A 17,657-nucleotide genomic window follows, 5' to 3' on the forward strand; every position below is an offset into this window, starting at 1 on the left:
GTTATGTATGTATATGTATAAGTTCAACCAATTGTTTGTCAAATCGAGCCTCTACATCTTGGACCTACAAAATAAGCGATTCGTGCATTTTGCACCCCAACTTCCCTTCTGCACTTCGAGCGGGCAAGTCCGAAATGTAGGAGTTCGATGCTTTATTGCTGATTTGTATTTTAATGTATTTTGTGTCCTGTTGACTAAGTGTAAAGTAAACTAATGAGCCGTGCAAGCTGTACGATCCGCAAGTCCCAGCGCCAATACGCCAATGATCAGAAGCACGGTGTACCCTTCCTGCCCACTCTGCACAGTGGGTGGCTATAAAAGTCCGGTGGCAGTGAGCTCATCGATTCAGTTTACTTTGGCTGCTCCGCAAGTCTCGACGATGCTCCGCTCGAACTTTTCACTGCTGATCATCGGCTGTAGCTGCCTGCTCTTCGCCGTCGCAACCCGGACGCCCAGCAGTAAGTGCATCCTTCCCCTGGAGAAGCCCCCGTCCCTGGCCCACGCCCCTTTAACAAGCTTCTAACACTCCCTAGCGCCACGCAATTGCCCGGAGAACGAGACCTATCTGACCTGCGGTCCCGACTGCCAAACGGAGTGTGCCACGCTGGGAGAGCCCTGCCTGATCAGGCACATCCGATGCCCCGATGCGTGCTACTGCAACGAGGGCTTCGCCAGGAACGCCGGTGGCACGTGCATTCCCATTCGGCGGTGCGGCGCAGGCGGCTATGGAAACTGAGTCGGCTCTCAATAACTAATTAAAAGCAGCTGAATCACTGAAATACTGAAACACTGAGGCAACGGCAAGACAATAAAACTCAATGGCATTGTGTATGGCGCTTACAATGATAATGAGGCCACCGCATGGCTGGAAACGGAGCAGCCATTTCGGGTTCGATTCTGGTGAGCGTGCAAGACCAGGCTGCGCAGGTGGTGCTAATGTTTTCATTTCTGGTTGTGCCAGTTGCGGGCTTTTTGATCCACCTGTCATTGCAGTCAAGAGAGAGCAAGCTCCATCAGTGAGTCAGCTTGAATCTGAGTTCTTATCTCTCCATCGAAAGCGCTGCGTGTGGTAAGTGTGTGAGTTTCAGCACTGCCGAAGTACAAAGTGTGCTAACTCTGTTCTATTGTAGCGTGTGTATTGTTAAAACTGAGAACAAAGTGTTAATGTAAATGTGCGTTTCTTGGAATGCCGCTAAGTGACGGACTTCTGAATGGCTGACGAGCTGGTTGTGTCAAGTAAGGTTAGTGCTGAACAGTAGTACTTCTAGAAAGTAAGCGATATTGGTGGGAACTGGGAGCTTAAAGCACACTCACTAGCCGTAGGCAATCGCAGGATGAAATCCGACGGTGGGAATCAGGTGGGGGATCAGGATATCAGGGAGCCGGACTCTCGATGGCCGTCACCTAAGCCGCGTGGCGCAAGCGAGCCACCGATGACAACAACGGCAAGCTGAATGCGAGATGTAAATGCAAATGCAAATGTTTGCCGTCATCGAGTCGAAAATGTTGGCGGGAGCCCGTGCCAAACGTTAATAAACTCCCCTCCAGTGGGCGGGAGGAGCTGTGGGCGGGGCGGTCTGCTCGATTTACATGAGCAAACATTTGAAACTACCGCGCCCACTTTCCCTGCCACTGCGTTCGCCGTGCGATTTTAGCGGCGCGTGTGGCAAAAAACAAGGACGCAACCCAACTCGACTATCGGCTACCCTTGCTTAAGTACGTGCACTGCACGTCTGGTCAGAAACTCCACTTCTACTTGTTAGTTTCATAGAATGCATAGAATTCATTCGAATTGGTAACCACCAGGTGCTCAGTGCTATCAACGTTCTGTCCCAATCCCGATGCCTATACGACCCGGGTTTCTAGGCGTAAAAGGGGAGGGGGTATCAAAATGTTGGTTGGGTTTTGGATTTGCCATGCAAACATGTGTGTGAGTGGGTTCGTGGGTGCCACCAATGGCCACCGCACCGCAGCGTCCCTTTTGTTTGTCGAAGACGCTGCGAAATATTGCTCAAATTCATTGAATCCCGCATCGCACCGTGATCAGAAGGAAAAAGGAGCGGAGCGCCTGCTGTGCAGACCTGCGGAAATTCAAACGGAATCAAAGTGAAAAGTTCGGTAAAAAATCATCGACTCACGCGACGCAGTGTGTACGTGTGTGTGCGAGTGTGTGCGAGTGTGTGCCCTCGCATTGCTGATTCCAACTCCTGCGGCAGGATATCATCGGCAGCAGCAAGAATAACACGGCGACTGTCAGTCAATCCTCGAGTGCTCCAAAGGATGCGAGCTGGCGAAAAGTAAAGTGAGGTGAGGTGAGGAGTGCGTGGCAGAAGGAAAGAGTTTCTCTTTGGCAATGTAGAGAGCCAGGAACCCGGGGAAAGCAAACAAACAAACAAACAAACACCATGAAGGAAAAACAAACAAACACGAGCAAACAGAGCACGAATAATTTGACTTTATCTAAGCGCCAGTCAACCAATTCGCATTACCCACAAAAGGAGTTGAAGAGGGTGCCCTACCCTTTTGCCGCCCTCCCTTTTCCTCATACCATTGTTTATTGGCTTATGCTCAGGGTTAACAGATTTATCCTTCAGCCAGAAGGACCCACTTCCTCGGGGACCTCCAGTCGAGTACTCAAACCAAGGGACCGGCCAGCAGCTATCCAAACATTCCTCCGTTGCTCTCCCAAATATCCATCCAAGTATCTATATTCGAGCGGGCCAAAGGCAAGCCACACATATCACAGTCTGAGTTCGAAGTGTGTTTTATTAACATTGGAGTTTAGCCATCTTGGCTTGATATTATGCGCATCCTTGTTCCGGCATTCGATCCACAGATCCACAAATGCTTGCCATTGCACAGCCCTTTGTTTGGAGTTAAATGCTAAATGTTAAATGCCTAATGGATTCCGTTGCCCCTTTCGGCTGCTGCGGCTGGCAAAAGTTTGTTTGCGGCTTGTTGTATTTATTGCACTTCTTTCGCCACTGTTCTGCTGTTGTCTCCCATGGAGCGGGAATGGTGGCTCCTGGGACACGAAGTGGCCCAAAGTCTCTCTCAAGGCCCAAAGTTGGCACTCGATAAACTGAACTCTCGCTGCATTTCTCATTGTGTTTGCGGCTGCACTCGATTTAATTGTGCCACTGGGCGCCGCACAACTGGGCTCCCAAAAACGCGCTCCGAAACTGGGTGGTGAATCCATTTATGGCCGGGAAACTTGGAGCACTTATCAGCTTTCCGTACACTCGCATTGATAACAACTTGAGTCACGAGTCGTTCAGCTGTCGGGGGGAAGGAATTCCAACTTAAATTTAGCAATTCAGGCACAAATGTCCTGATTGCGACACTGTCGAAACTGTCCACATGACAGAGAAACGTTCGTTCGTTTGTTCGTTTGCTTGGGATCCTGCTGCCGGCAATAAATATCCTTAAGCTAATTATCATTGGACAAACGCATCGCATTGCATCGCATCGCATTGCACACACACATGAGCGAACGGCAAAGCGGAAACGGAAGCGATGGCAAAGCAATTGGCAAATGGCATCCGCTTCTCCTCCCCGCGCCCCACTCCGTTGACCCCTCCGCTTATTGGAAGCTGCAATTAGGCGGTGGCCAAACATCCGCTGCAGTGCGCCACCCACTTGTGCCGCCCGCAAGCAGCAAGTGCCACAAGTGTCCCTCCGCATGGCCCGATTTCGTGTGTCATTTATTTAAAATGCAGCGATTTAGCAGCTTACATTAGATTTGCGGCCCAAATTGATTCAGTGGCAACAACAACCATTTCGTGGCACTTCATAAAACGCGCAGTGAAAGCAATTGTTTAATTAGAACGAAATTGATAGATTAATTAGCCCGAGTCAACTGGGGATCCCTGCTACCTGGGACAAATGCAGAAGTGCCAGCTCATTGCAGCCAGCTAGTGCTGCCACGCCCACCGCCTGTCGCCTAAGTGCTGCCCCTGCCCGCCACGCCCACCAGCGGAACAGTGAGCAGCAATTAATTGTGCTCATTTTTTAGGAATCCCTGCCACGCGCTTCATTTCAATTTGCACTGAATTCCCTCCCCCCCCTCGCCACTTTCCCCGCTTTCCCCGCTTTCACCCCTCCGCTGACTGCAATTTTCGGTATAATTTTGAACCGAAAATTCGCTGTGCCAGGCGCCCTATGCTGGCCACGCCCCTCCCGCCGCCCGCCCCCTTCCGATGTTGTTTATTGCGCTTGCAACTTCCGCAACAAACGAAGATAAATTGTTACTTTCTTGCTCGCCGTTCGCTGTTCGCTGCTGCTGTTTTCTGTTTTTAGTTGCGTCGCTGTTTTTTGCTGGGGCTGCAAGTGTTGCTATATTTCTGCCCCGCATAGTGGGGCAGGGGACCTTTGAATGAGGATTGCTGCGTGTAAGAAAGCGTATTAATGCGCACTTTCGAGTGATTTGGGGAGCAATAAATAGCCAATAGATGCTGCCAGCCAGCAGCTGCTAAATGTTAAAGAGCTCGACATCGCAATTACTTAAATCGATTATGAATCCATCCGATTAGGCTCACTAAACATTAGGCGATAGGCGATAGGGCTTATCTGCACACCAACGAGTGTTAGATTGCCTTCTGCATGGCTACCTCACAACTCTCCAACTCAGAAAGTCTTTGCTTCCCCTCCCCCAAGTGCCCAAAATGAACTCCCTTGATAACGAAGCGAAGTCAGCTTCAAGTTATTATCAAAGGGCCTGTTTGAACTGCAGTCAAGTGTCAGCAGCCAGGCTTATCGTCCAACGTGTATGTGTGTTTTCAGTTTTCAGTATTCAGTTTTCGGTAATCAATACAATCGATCAGTAATCACAACTTAAGCCGTTTTGGGCCAGACAGCCCCGAGACTTTGATTGGCCGAGTCCATTGCAACTGCTATAATCTGTGTAATTTCACACCCTGGACATGGACAAAGGAACTTCGATGTTCACCTTACGTATGTGCTTGCTGCAATGGAAAGTTTGTGGATAGTTTCGTCGATAAGTGTCTGCCACCGATGGAGCTTCTTCCAGTTTGCTGCCACTTGGGATGTGGCATTCCAATGCGGAATACTGATTCGATGGCTGTTTGCCCCGACTGATTGCCGATACACAAACACACGAGTACTCGAATTAGGCGCGAGATTGCCTTTGTGGGTCGCCGTAATCTCAGACATTGACCCCTCCGTCGCCCCAGCGGATCGGCAGATAGTGGTGCTGCCCACACCACACCACACCACACACCACACACACTCCACACACACCACACAGCAGAGATAAGAAGCCACGGCTGCGAGCTACAGCTCTCCGCACTTTGCAGCCAGTCAGCGCGAGAATGTCGAGCTGGTCGCTTTGTGCGCTTTTTCTGGCCTTCGCGGTGCACGCCGTGCTTGGATCCGTGGACTTGGCTGGTTCCCTGGACCCCTCGCTGCTCGAGAACGTGGACGTGGACCAGCTGAAGGCCAGCTACCTGCCGCCGGGGCTGCAGAACGCCAATGTCACCTTGGCGGACTTCCAGAAGCTGCTGCAGTCGAAGTGCGAGAAGGCCAATGCCCATTTGCCGCAGGGCTCGGTGAACGGCACCGCGCTGAGCAAGTCCATCGAGGAGGCGGGCCTGCAGCTGGTCGAATGCCTCTCCGGACTGGCCAACGTGACGGAGATCCAGGCGGAGATCGAGCAGGCGAGTCCCAAGGGCGACCTGGACGTGGTCTTCGAGAAGTACTGCCTGCGCCTGCCGCAGGCCAAGAGCTGCCTCAAGAACTTCAACGACGCCCTGCTGCCCTGCCTGACCACCGACGAGAAGGCGCACAACGCGGTGCTGCAGCGGATCACGGACAAGCTGCTGGAGTTCATTTGCTACAAGAACGGCGACCAGATCGCCCTCTTCATCGCCGAGGAGGGCCCCGAGTGCCTGCAGCAGAGTCGCGACGGCATCGCCAACTGCCTGAACTCCTCCTTCGCCGGCTACCTGCCCAAGGCGTTCAGCCCGGAGTGGGATCTGCCCCAGCTGGTCCTGGGCCCGAAGCAGTGCGTCGATCTCTACGCCTTCGAGACGTGCACCGTCAGTCTGCTCGAGAAGTGCCGCACGATCACGCCCAGCAACATCGTGGAGTCCATGTTCCGGTACGTGCGGAAGGAGTCCTCCTGCCAGCCCCACATCGACAGGGTCAAGCAGCAGCACCGCCGCGCCCTGCCCCTGACCAGTGGCTCCCAGGCCGCGTCCGGATTATCTGTATCATCCGCATCCCTGCATCTCACCTGGACCTCCGCTGCGAGCCTGCTAATGGCCACTTTGCTCTCCCGACTCTCCTAGCTGCGCCCTTGCCGCTCCCTGGCCTCTTTTTTTTGATACTTTATAATTATGTTTAATAAACTTTGCAAAGTCGGGAACGGAGTGGAGTCCCTGCTCCGCAGCAGGACGGGACGGACTGCCGCCCGGCGTAAGCCGCTTAACGGATTCCCTTTTCCACTCCGGGCAACTGGGCAACTGGGCAGACAGGCAGTGGGTTTCGGAAAGAGGGTTAAGGCGGCGGGCCCCTGGTGTTAAGCTGCATAAACACAAGCCTGAAATATGAACGGGGGCGGGGGTCATGCCAGCTGCACTGCGCGAAACTGGCTCGACTTCAGTGGCCGAGAAGTGGGTGGAATCCACATCGTTATCACCACATTTGGCTGGCGTTTCTCCCAGTGCAGTCGCACCATATTGCGCTTATCGGACAGCAGCAGCTACAGAAGCTACAGCTGTGGCAACCGAAACTGTGCAATATACAGAGCAACACAATCCCAATCCCAATCCGGAGCAGCAGCAGCAGCAGCAGCAGAAGCTGAAGCAGAAGCTAAAGCCGCGCCGGTTGAAGGGTCACTCGAACGCGTCTCTTATCGCCAGAGCCAAAGACAAAGACAAAGGGATTGCAGGCTGGAAGGCCTTACTGGGTGGAAGGGGGGAAAGGAGGGAGAAGGAGGGAGAAGACAGTGGGAGAAAGTAGGAGAAATGGGGCTTAGCTGGGAACGGAGAAGGGGGAACGGAGGAGGGAGAAGTGGAGCAGTGGCTGGACTCAGTTTCAAACGTGGCAGCGAGATAAGCGAATTGATTTGCGACGAATTCTGTCCTATTTCATGGCCCCCCACTTCCTGCGTCTCTCTGCGCTCTAACAACTAATATGAATCACACGGCATTAGTCTCAAGTCGAGTCACAACGCCGAAATACTCTAGCTTATGCTCTGAGTTGAGCGGGAGCAATTCCAGTTTAGGTTCTGGTACCTCAATTGCAGATGAGGACCAGCCCAAACGTTCAACTCAGGATGGCTGACCAAGTAACAAATCGGTCAAGCAATTGCCGAGCTTCAGCTGCCGAGTCTCTTGAGCCACGGCACGGTTACCATCCGTGAGTGGGGCATGCCCCATTCCACCGCTTACTGTGGCGACTTGGGGAAGTCTTGGCCGGACGGCAAAAAGTGAAACCGCAACTGTCATCATTTCACAGGCGACTGCAGCCCGGGGCGACTTTTTTCAAGCAACTGGCAAACGGGGAAACTGAGGACAAGAAACTCATCCTTGGCTCCTGGAGGCCAGTTTCAAGGTAGACGAAGCGTGAAATGAAATAGACGGGCTCTGGTTTGGCTCAGTTCGGTAATCCCTCCTTGCGATATTCCTCCCAAGTACCGGGCATAATTTAAACCATAGCTCCACGATATTGGAACTTGTATTCGAGTATATAAGTTATATCCCTGAAAATCACATCCTGCCTGCCTTCAATTAGCACTTAACCCATTCGCAGCCAGATTATCGGCGACTTTGACTAGTTAACCCGTCGCCAGTCCGCGGCTAACAAGTCATAAATGTTGCAAACTTAATTAGGACTGCAGTTCGCCAAGTCCGCCAAGTTGCGAGTGGCAAGTTGCGAGTGGCAAGTTGCGAGTTGCGAGTCGTGAGTCGCCCCTCCGTCGTCCGCAGTCCATTATTGATGTGAAAAATGCGGAAAATGAATGCGTTTCCGGTACTTTTCGCAAGTTGGCAGCTAAATTGCAGCGGCCATGAATCATTCGCGACTTTCCCGCTGCCATTTTCCACTCTCCCAGCATTTCTCACATTCGGCGATTCGCAGTTCGCAAGGAGCAGACAAACTTTGTACGTGCCACGCGAACTACTGCTAAAAAGCAGCGGCGCCGAGGGGTTAAGGGGTTCGGGGGCTAAGGGCCACGGCAAGTTGGCTGGCAAATAATTGCACGTCATTGGCCAAATTATTGGCCCCTCTATTTGGGTGCAGATAAATGCGAAGGGTGTCCAGCGGGCGGGCAGCCAAGTGGCAAGTGGCATACCCTGTAGTGCTGCAACGCAAACTGTGATCTTTGTGCATATCTCTTGTATATACATTTGTGCATCTCAGTCAAATGCGAGTTGTGGTGTGCGGTCTATGGCTAATTTCAATTTCCCCTTCCAAAATGACCCACTTTCATTCATTCAGCCTTCATTCAGTGCGGAAAACTAAGGAATTAAGAAATTAAGAAAGCAAATGCGGCGCAAGACAAAGAGAAGAAGTGCCGCCTGCCGCTGCACCTGTCAAATTTAATTAAATATTTCAATTTCGGCCCGGCCAAAGCTGCCACTGCCACTGCCACCGCAACTATCTCTAATTGTGCACGCGTTTTCCATGCCGACTGCCCCTCCCTTTCGCTGGGAAATGGAAAAGCTTGGAAAGGGGGGAAGCGGATAAAGGGGGAAAGAGTGGAGGAGAGACGGGTGGAGTTTCCACCTGAGGCGGAGGCGGCGGCGGGGGCTGCTGGTGTTCCACGCTTCAACGCTCATTTGCAAATGTTTGGCTACGTGGGGCGGTGTGAAAAGCGCGCAGAGGGGTGGGGGTTGGGAGGGGGAAGGGGGGAAGTGCGGGGCAGGGGCGTTGAAAGGGTTGCAGGGAAAGCGCAGACACGAGCCCATGGGGAAACTGCAGCTGCAGTTGGAGCTGCTGACAGATTGAATGCATCTTTGTTTAGGGGTGATGTGAGCGCTCAAAAGCGGTTAAAGGGGGTTAAGGGGGTTAAGGGGGTTAAGGGGGTTTAAGGGGGTTTAAAGGGGTTAAAGGGGTCAACTGGGGGCAGGATGCGTGCACGCTTGCAGAGACTTTACTGTATCTGAACTCCACTGTAGCGGACATCGGCATGGAAACTGGCAAAATCCACTGCAATGAAGCTTGATAACCTGGATGGATGACACTGTTCCCAGTGATCTCATCTCCGGGATGCTTTTCTTGTGTGCTTGCCATGCGACCTAATGTTGTGTATATCAATAGTAAATAGTAAAACCGCCAACAGCTGCAGCCTTCAATTAGCCACCAAATGCTGCGACTAATTGATTTTGAATTCAATTGGGCCAGCTGTCGCCATGTCGAAGGAGTCGATAAAGGAATCCAGGCACCCCGCCCACTTCCCACATTCCCACGCACTTTCATTTAATTGCCATGGGGCTCTTCGCCTCCCCCCTTCCCCCTCCCCGCTTCACCCCTCTTCAGGCTTTCCACTTCAAGTTTGCAACACTCTCCAGTGTGCTTTGTCTCCTTGACTTTCACCTTTCTCCTCTCCTCCGCTCCGCTCCGTCCGCTGTCCTCCGTCCTCTGTCTTCTGTGCTCATGTTGGTTTTACGCATGAATGTGTGTGTGCCAATGCGTGTGCGTGCGTGCAAGTGTGCATGTGTGTGGTGGTGTGAGCGGTGGCTGAAGGAAAGGGGTGAACCGCAGGAGAACTCCGGGGAATATTTGGCATCCACAAGTACGTATACTTTGGGGTCTAATTTGCGGTTGCTGGCGCAGCTCAATTTACAAGTGAGAAATTAAGATGTCGGCGAAACTTTCTCTGCAAACACCTCTGCTCACGCCGGAGAAAGTGCGACGGGGGTGCGGAAGAAGGGGAAGCTAGAGATTTAGAGAAACTCCTATGTCTCAGAGCGCCACAAAGTCGGCGGTGTTGGGTGGGGGGCATGCAACCAATGCAATTTGTACATCTTTCTTGTAACATATCCCTTCTTCGCCAAGACCAAACGCTTTTTCCCTCACTTTTTTCCCCAGAATCCCCAGAATTGCACTCTTTCCCCCTTTGGGAGCAAAGTCTAATCGGTTCATGTCCTTCAGCACTGCAAACACTCTTCGATGTTTAGCCATCTGGACGCACAAAGGTGATTGTTTCATCAAGTGCTTAAGGCTGTTCTCTCCTCAATTTGCATGTTCGGTGTCCCTTAAAGGGCCGCATGCTCCCAGTTTGCCACTCGCATGCGAGAATAGCGCGTCTAACCAGAGTAACTGGCGTAACTAGCCTAACTGGAGTAACTATCCTAACCATCCTAACTAGCCTGATGTAAATTTGATTAAAACTGCGCATTAAATCCGCTGACAGCTGTCGCAAGTCGTCGGCATTTCGGCGTTCGGGCTTTCGGCTCTCTGTGGCGGCTGCGCTGCGGAGGAATGCGGCCAAAACCGCTGATGACATTAAAGTCGCCCTCGTGCGGTTGTCTAAAAATTATGCAAAGACACTCCACGTCCAGCGGGGGAGTGCGGGGGTCTGCGGCTGCCGCTGCTGCTGATGCTGCTGCTGCTGCTGCTGCTGCTGTCACACACGCTGCGTCAGCGATTTTCGCTTTAAATTGCGAAACTGTAAACTGTAAACACACTGGCATTTCCGTGGCTCCTTTGCGCGCAGTACAGGGTATATCACGGTATTCAGGGCCATATTCAGCATGCCGCTTTCAGCAGGGTGCCTCTCAGCATGCAGCTCACTGAACAGGGTCAACTAAAAAAGGTCCATCTGCTGCAGCTCCACGTGAAAGCGCAATTGGTGTCCTTGGTTCGAGTTGAAGTAGCTCATGCTCGCATTCAATGGGTATCAAAGTGTCCTGTGATTACTTTCGATCTACATTTTGATCACATTAGGGACGATGCTATGCTCGTAACTTATCGTTCGATTAGTTGAGTAGCACACAGTGCGGCTGGGCAGTCCTCGCACACTGTGTTTGGAGTCAAAGGTATCGATTCCTCACTCAGGCACCACGCCCAGGAGTCAATTAGGGCCAATCAGCATCAGCAGCAGCAGCAGCAGCAGCAGAGTAAGTCCGCCCGAGATGAAAGGGGATGTGGAGGCACAGGGAATCTAGACCCGATTCGAGGCAGGCGGCGTGTGGGTGTGGGCGGCTTCAATTAAACCGCATTATGAGCAGATAAAATGTCAATTTCCATAATTGCTCAATCAGTGGAGCACTATTTACTATTTTTCGAAGTCGCCCCCACTCGCCGAAAGCAAGGACCAAACAAAGATGCTTGATATGCATAAATTGACAGAATTGTTGCGACAGCTCCGCCTGATTGTGTGTGTGCGTGTGTTTGGGTGTGTGGCCAGGAACTTTGTGCACCCCAGCACAAGGATTCCCACATTATTTGCTCTGCGGAGGACGTGTTCCAAGAATTTGGCAAGAAAATAAACCAATTTGGCTGCAGGAGCCGGATTAGGACCAAGTTTCCAATAGTTGCAATTAAGTGCAACATTTTGGGGTTTTGTTTGCATGTGCCACTGCCACTGCCACAGCTTCCCCCCGCGCGCGCCCCTTACTCCTGCGTGTGTGTGAGTGTGAGTGTTTCCGTTTCCGGTGGGGGAATTCGAGGGAAAACTTTGGCTTGGCTTAACTGGCAGGCTTAGTTTTTCAATTAGTTGGATGGCAACGGTGGTCTCATAAATTGTTGTCAAGTGTGGAGAGCCCGCAGAAAGTGTAAGGGGGCAAGGGGAAAGTAGAGAGGGGGAAGCAAGAGGGGGGAAAAGCGTGCCACAAAAAAGATAGAAGGGGAAAAATGAAAAATGGAAACTGGAATTTATTGAAAGGCTTCCAATTCATTCGTTTTTTCGGTCGCCATGCCACTTGTCACTCGCCTCGATTGCCAGTCAAACTGGCTGATGCGACGTCCCTAACCCGCGTGACCAGCGTCATCCAGACTCCTCCCGCCACATCCTGGCACATCCTGGCATCGCTGGGCATCGCCCACTGACTGAGTGACTCGCAGGAGGAGGCATCGAGGCATCTGAAAAGTTGTCCTGCTTTAATTGCTTTTCGCTGTAGCTGCGGTCGAAGGTTCGATGTTCGAGGTACGAGGTTCGGGGTTCGAGGTTCGGCCCGGAATAACAATGGCATTGTGTCAGAGGTCACGCGCTGCTTTGGCGCCTTTTACTGCTCCAATCATTTGCCATTTGCCATTGGCCATTTCCATTTCCACTTCCGTTTGCCAGGTGGAAAGCGCCCTGCGAAGCCAGCCGAATATAATTCAAATATAAACGTAAACTGAGGCAGCGGCAGAGGCGGGACTAATAAGCAAATGCATTTGTGCAGAGCTCCTGGCCCGGAAAGTGCCCAAATGCCAAATGGTCCTCGTTTTTTCACTTTGCCACCGAGTACCGAATACTGAGTACTGAGTAGTGACTACTGACTACTGAGTACCGAGTGCCGAGTGGCGAGTGTCTGTCTATGTGCGGCGCTTGCCAAATAGCTGCCAGTGCAAATAGCTCACGAAACTACTCAGATACTCGGATACTCGGATCTCAGATATATGCCACATGCACACAGCCTTTATACGCATATATATGCATGGGAATGGCAGCTGCACGACACCTAAGTAGAGAGAAGAGACTGGAGAGCAGAGAGCAGAGACTAGCAGCAAAAGGATAAAAAGCGAGAGGGCCGTGGGGCACTTGTCTCAAGTCGTGTCGGATTGAAGAGCAAGCCCCCGTTCAGCACCTTCAGCACATCCTTGCCGCCCCTGGCTGACTGGCTGCCTGGCTGGCATTTAACAGTTCCAGGATCAGGAGCAGAAAAGGACCAAGTCTCGGCCTGCGAGTCCTTGGAGTCCTCGGAGGTCTTTGTGCGCCAACTGAAGACTCAGCGCCAGCTCTCAGTTAAATTATGCGTTAGCTAAGCTTCAGCGGGCGCAAAGGCGCCTCCCCAAATGTATTTAAATACTTTTCACAGACGCATGTCGTTTGACTTGGTCAACGCTGCAATTAAGACGTTCACTTGGGGCAAAGGACATGAGATGTGTGGGCGTGGCTTAAAGGTACTACGGCAGTCGAGCATGAGTGTGACAGGAGCTTAGTCTTTTGCTGTGAATGCACAGAGCTTGCAATCCCATCGAGCTGGCACGCGTGGCGTGTGGCGCGCACTAAATGACTTCGGCGCAAACAAATAAAATATCAATAGCGTCAAAAGTGCAATAAATCATCGGTGCAGCTCCTGGTTGTGCTGAATGGCAGTTGGGAGTTGGGAGTGGGCCACTCCACCGAGGAGAGGGGAGCAGCCGCATCCGGAGCTGCCGGCCAGTCGGGCGCATTTCATTTGACGCTGAAATGGAAAATGGAAAATGCAAATTGTTTGCGCGTCGCACAAAAGTATGCAAAAATAGCTCCGGTCAGAGGTGGTCACGCTGCGGGAGATGGGGGACGTGGGCAGTGTTGGGTGTGGTGCGAGCCAGGTGAGCGGCAGGAGGCGGATGGAGGGGCGGGGCAGGGCGAGACGGCGTCCAATGAAGTTAGCTCCCGATGGCTCTATAAGGTGCCCGCTGAATTACAAACCCCAAGAAACACAATACTTTATTCGACTTGTCGAACTTTCCCATCTTCTGGTATCTTGTGCAGCTTCGCAACTTATTAAGTTACGGCAATCCCATCGATTCGATTTAAATTCAAATTGCATTTTTTGATGCCATTAACTCTCCAGCAAGGCTAATTGCATTGTAAATCCATCCACCAGCCACCATCCAACATGGCTGATAATAAAATTCAAATTAAAATTGTGCAAAAACAGTGCTCGCTCTTGCGGCTGCACTGCATACTGCATCCAGTGTGTGCATGTCCGCAGGCTAAGCAGCTGGCAGCGCTTCGCAGCAGTGTGCACACATCTCCAGGCATAGTAATTATTTGTGTCCGCAGGGCGGGGATTTTCATCTCAATCATCGCCATCGAATTTCCCACTGGGCAGCGCACTTTCCCACTGCCGAAAAGAACCTGGCATTCTTCACTCTCCATTCTCCGTTCTCCATTCGGGGTATCCTTGTGCTCTTTTTCCCCGCTCGCAGCTTTCGTTTTTGATTGCGAGCAACAAACATTTTCGCTGGCATAAATTTGTCCATATAGCAGACATATATATGTATATGGTATGGATATACATATGTACATATATGCACATCTATATGCATGCTTCGTAAGTACTTATCCAGATATATGTTCGTGGGAAAATGCTATGCATTTTTGGCTCCTCTGCTGGCTTTCGGTGGCGTTGACAATTTGCATTTATAAATTTCGTTTTCAATTTGGACAGTGACCGCAATGCCCGTCCACCCGAAAAAGCAAGAAAAAAAACACAGAAAGAGAGAGTGCGTTGTGCGGAAAAGAGACGACGATGCCGGCGATTGTTTAGTCCACTGATTGTTGATTTTAATTTATTATTGTTTATTGATAAAATGTTCGCTGCAAATTTGCATAAATCGATAAATAATGGCCTGGCGGCAACAGGGGAAATTTAGATATTTATTGCATTTCGCCTGCCCCTTTGACCTCTGCTTGCCCCTGCAACCCCCTTTTCGCCACCCATGCGTGCTGCTATGCTTTTGCTTTCAATTTCCGCCGAGCATTTTACCCAATTAACTCGCTTTTGTTGCCTTTGTTTGCATGCCGATTGGCGATTGGCAATTGGCAGCATCATGGCCAGGATATGGGCTAAAAAGGATGATTTGGAACAACAGGGCATCCTTCTTTCCCGTTACCCGTTGCTCGATGCCCGTTGCCATTTTCCATTTCCCATTTCCCAGCTGGCACTTGGCACTTGGCAGTTGGCACTTGGCGGAAATCGTGTGGCTGCGATCGCCCAGAAGTCTGCTTAAATTTAAAACCCCTGGCCGCAGCTGACAGGCGCACAAAGGAAGTTGAGATGAGGCATGTGGAGGCGGCATAGTCCTCGATTCTGTAAATCTGTACCTCTCTATGCCAGGTCTATGCGTTGACTGTCACGAACTGGAAAATATCTCTGCTGGGAGCCAAGTTGTCAGTGATATTATACGCTTTTAGACCTCCCTTGAAGTCGGAGATACACAGGTCTGCGAGCAAGTTTTTGCTCCATTCAAGCGACACCAATATCACTAGTTTACAGGAGCATTGCGAAGTCGCAGTATCGGAACTATTAAAGTGTTGCTCCTGCTCGTGTTGTCCGGAGCTCGTGTCCGTGTGGCCCTGTTACGGACAACTTTTGTTTAGTTTCCCCGCCACGGACCTCGCCCCATTTGCGTCTTGAAACAAATGGCATGCCGCCCCCTCCTCGGCCCCTTTAGCCGCCTAGTCCTGCGAGGGACTCTCTCATCTCTTCTGGCTTCAACGCTCGCCTTTTGTCTTGCTGCGTTTTCCGATTTCCGTTTTGTGTCTTGTGTCTTGTGCTTGGCTTTCCGGCGAGGAGGGGGTGGCATTCTGGCCACTCCCGCCATACCCATCACTTATCGCCCCCTATATACCCCTTTTCCCGCCCCACTGGACTGGGACTGTCTGCATTTGTGTGCTTTGCAGGTGTTTGCCCGCCACAGGGAGAAAATAGTGGGTTTTCCTATAAATAGAGCTTTTGATTGAAGGTCGTGGCGAAACCATAGCCAACAGCCAGCCTTTAATGCCAAGGTCTTTTGGTGGCACATCCCATGAGTTATTTGCTGTTGTGCAGCTTATACTGCGATTTTGGAATGGCAATGAAGCACTTAAGGCCTGTGCTTTCGCTTCCCCATTAAAATGAGGTCTGCTGGGACTTGGCCATTAAAGAGCCTCGAAAATGATCGCTTGTTTCTCTGTTTTTCTCTGACTAGTTTTCCGCTTGCCACTTCTCGACATCACGGGCATCCGTTTTCCCTGCAGTGGGCAGCTTTTTTCTTTGGCTTGCTGCTGTTTTTCGCATTTCTTTTTTTCAATTTCTCTGTGTGGCTTGTGGTTTCCTCTCGCCCAGCCCCCCTTCCCCCATCCCCACATCCCCGCTGATTCCGGACCCGGACCGGCCCGTGGCTCCTTTCTCGCCTTTGTGTTGGACCCTGTTGGACTACCCTTCCCGTTCCCTGCGCTCCTGCGCCCCTGCTGTTGCCTATGCATAATTCTTTTATCTCAACCAGGCCGCTTGCTGAGCTTTCTCCCCTGTCAGCCGGACTCCCCTTCTCCCATTCTCCCATTCTCCCGTTCTCCGATTCTCCCGTTCTCCGTTTCGCCCTTTCTCCGCACTTTCCCCAGCCGTTCGTTCGCCTGCACTTCTGCTGCTATTGATGGCTTGTTTACATTGTACCGCGCTCGCAACTCCCAGGCCATTTGTCTATAATTGACTAATCGACAGGGCGGGCGAGAAAAGGAGCACAGGATCTGGATCTGGATCTGGGGACCCTGCTGCGAAGGCTGCCAGTGTGAGTGGTATACTGCAATGGCGGATGGTAAATGGTAAATGGTGGATGTAGCCAAAGGAAGTGTGTCATTGGAGCTGCAGACTGCGATAGTTGGAGTTCATAGGAGCGCCACAAGGAAGCTGCCACACTAGTACTTAAAGTTGCAAAGATGGCTTTAAATGATTAAGCCAGCTGTGCGCAACATTTTTGAGTAGCCTTCTCATGACTGCCTAAGCTGCGTACTGTGGCTGCTTGGCTGCCCAGAAGAGCTGCCAAAAGTCAGGGCAGGATTGCGGGCAAATAGAGATGGAGATGGAGGTGGTGGTGGAGGCGGAAGCGAATTGAATTAGCGCTGAATTCCGTTCTCAATTAAGCGTATAATTTCCATTGTGTGTGTGTGGGTATGTGTAGGTGTGCAAGCGCTGGTGTGTGTGTGGCCATTTTGATATGACCAGTTGGCGCAAATATTGGCCAGGTGAATGTGTGGGCGGGCGGTCCTGTGGGTCCTGTGGGTGCTGGGTGCGCTGGTCTCGCTGTGCGGTTAATTAGATTGCGAGCAATAATATTGCATGAGCCGGCAATCGGGCGACTTTGCTACCCGTGGGCGGAATAGGGGCGAAGAAGGGGCGTGGCTGGGCGTGCGGCGGCTGCGGGGGGAGGGGGAGAGTGAAAGTGGCCCACACACACACACTTCCGCTCACGCAAACACTCATGCGCTGTGCTGTGCTGTGTACACTTACATGTAATTAGCATTTCCTGTTTGGTTTGCCAATCTTGCACGCACACACCAGCACAATTGCAACTGTGCGTGTTTGTGAATGTGTGTGTGAGGGGGGGTGAATGGTAAAAGGCACAAGAGCACGCGGCAGAGACGAACATAATTAGGCTAGCCAAAAATCAAACGCCATCTGCATTCAAATTCAAATTGAGATTGCTGTGCAGATTCTGTTGCATTCGGCATTACGGATACACTGGTAAAAATACATATATCAAATAAGGAATATGGGAAAATATGTGCATATGTGTTTATAGTCCCTCCACTGTTAATTAAGAATTTTATTTGTTAAAAATATTAATTATACCATTAATTTCTTCTAGAAAGACGATATACGCCACGACTGACCTTGCCCCATGGAAAGAGAGTACTCCACATAATCTAAAATTATATTCCAAAACATGTTCCTAAATGTTCTTTTGTAGTATAAGCGTTTTAGACAAGAAATAAAATACTTTGTATAAATTAA

General features: G+C 51.2%; 2 protein-coding genes across 3 annotated transcripts; both read left to right on the plus strand.

Annotated features, from left to right (window-relative positions):
- The first annotated feature begins 153 nt into the window (after positions 1-153).
- LOC122625072 (chymotrypsin inhibitor Ani s 6) lies at positions 154-17,657 on the plus strand. 2 transcript variants are annotated; one of them, XM_043804937.1, is made up of 5 exons: positions 154-458; positions 534-900; positions 962-1,069; positions 1,131-1,241; positions 17,512-17,657. In XM_043804937.1, exons 1-2 carry the CDS (start codon positions 263-265, stop codon positions 734-736), a joined length of 399 nt encoding a protein of 132 aa, XP_043660872.1. In that variant the 5' UTR covers positions 154-262; the 3' UTR covers positions 737-900; positions 962-1,069; positions 1,131-1,241; positions 17,512-17,657. The 2 variants fall into 2 exon arrangements, with proteins under 2 accessions (XP_043660872.1, XP_043660873.1); XM_043804938.1 differs by having other exon boundaries at positions 17,516-17,657.
- LOC122625070 (27 kDa hemolymph protein) lies at positions 5,300-6,448 on the plus strand. Its single transcript, XM_043804935.1, has one exon. It carries the CDS (start codon positions 5,331-5,333, stop codon positions 6,306-6,308), a length of 978 nt encoding a protein of 325 aa, XP_043660870.1. The 5' UTR covers positions 5,300-5,330; the 3' UTR covers positions 6,309-6,448.

This window comes from Drosophila teissieri, chromosome X (assembly GCF_016746235.2).
Source record: "Drosophila teissieri strain GT53w chromosome X, Prin_Dtei_1.1, whole genome shotgun sequence".
NCBI lineage: Eukaryota > Metazoa > Arthropoda > Insecta > Diptera > Drosophilidae > Drosophila > Drosophila teissieri.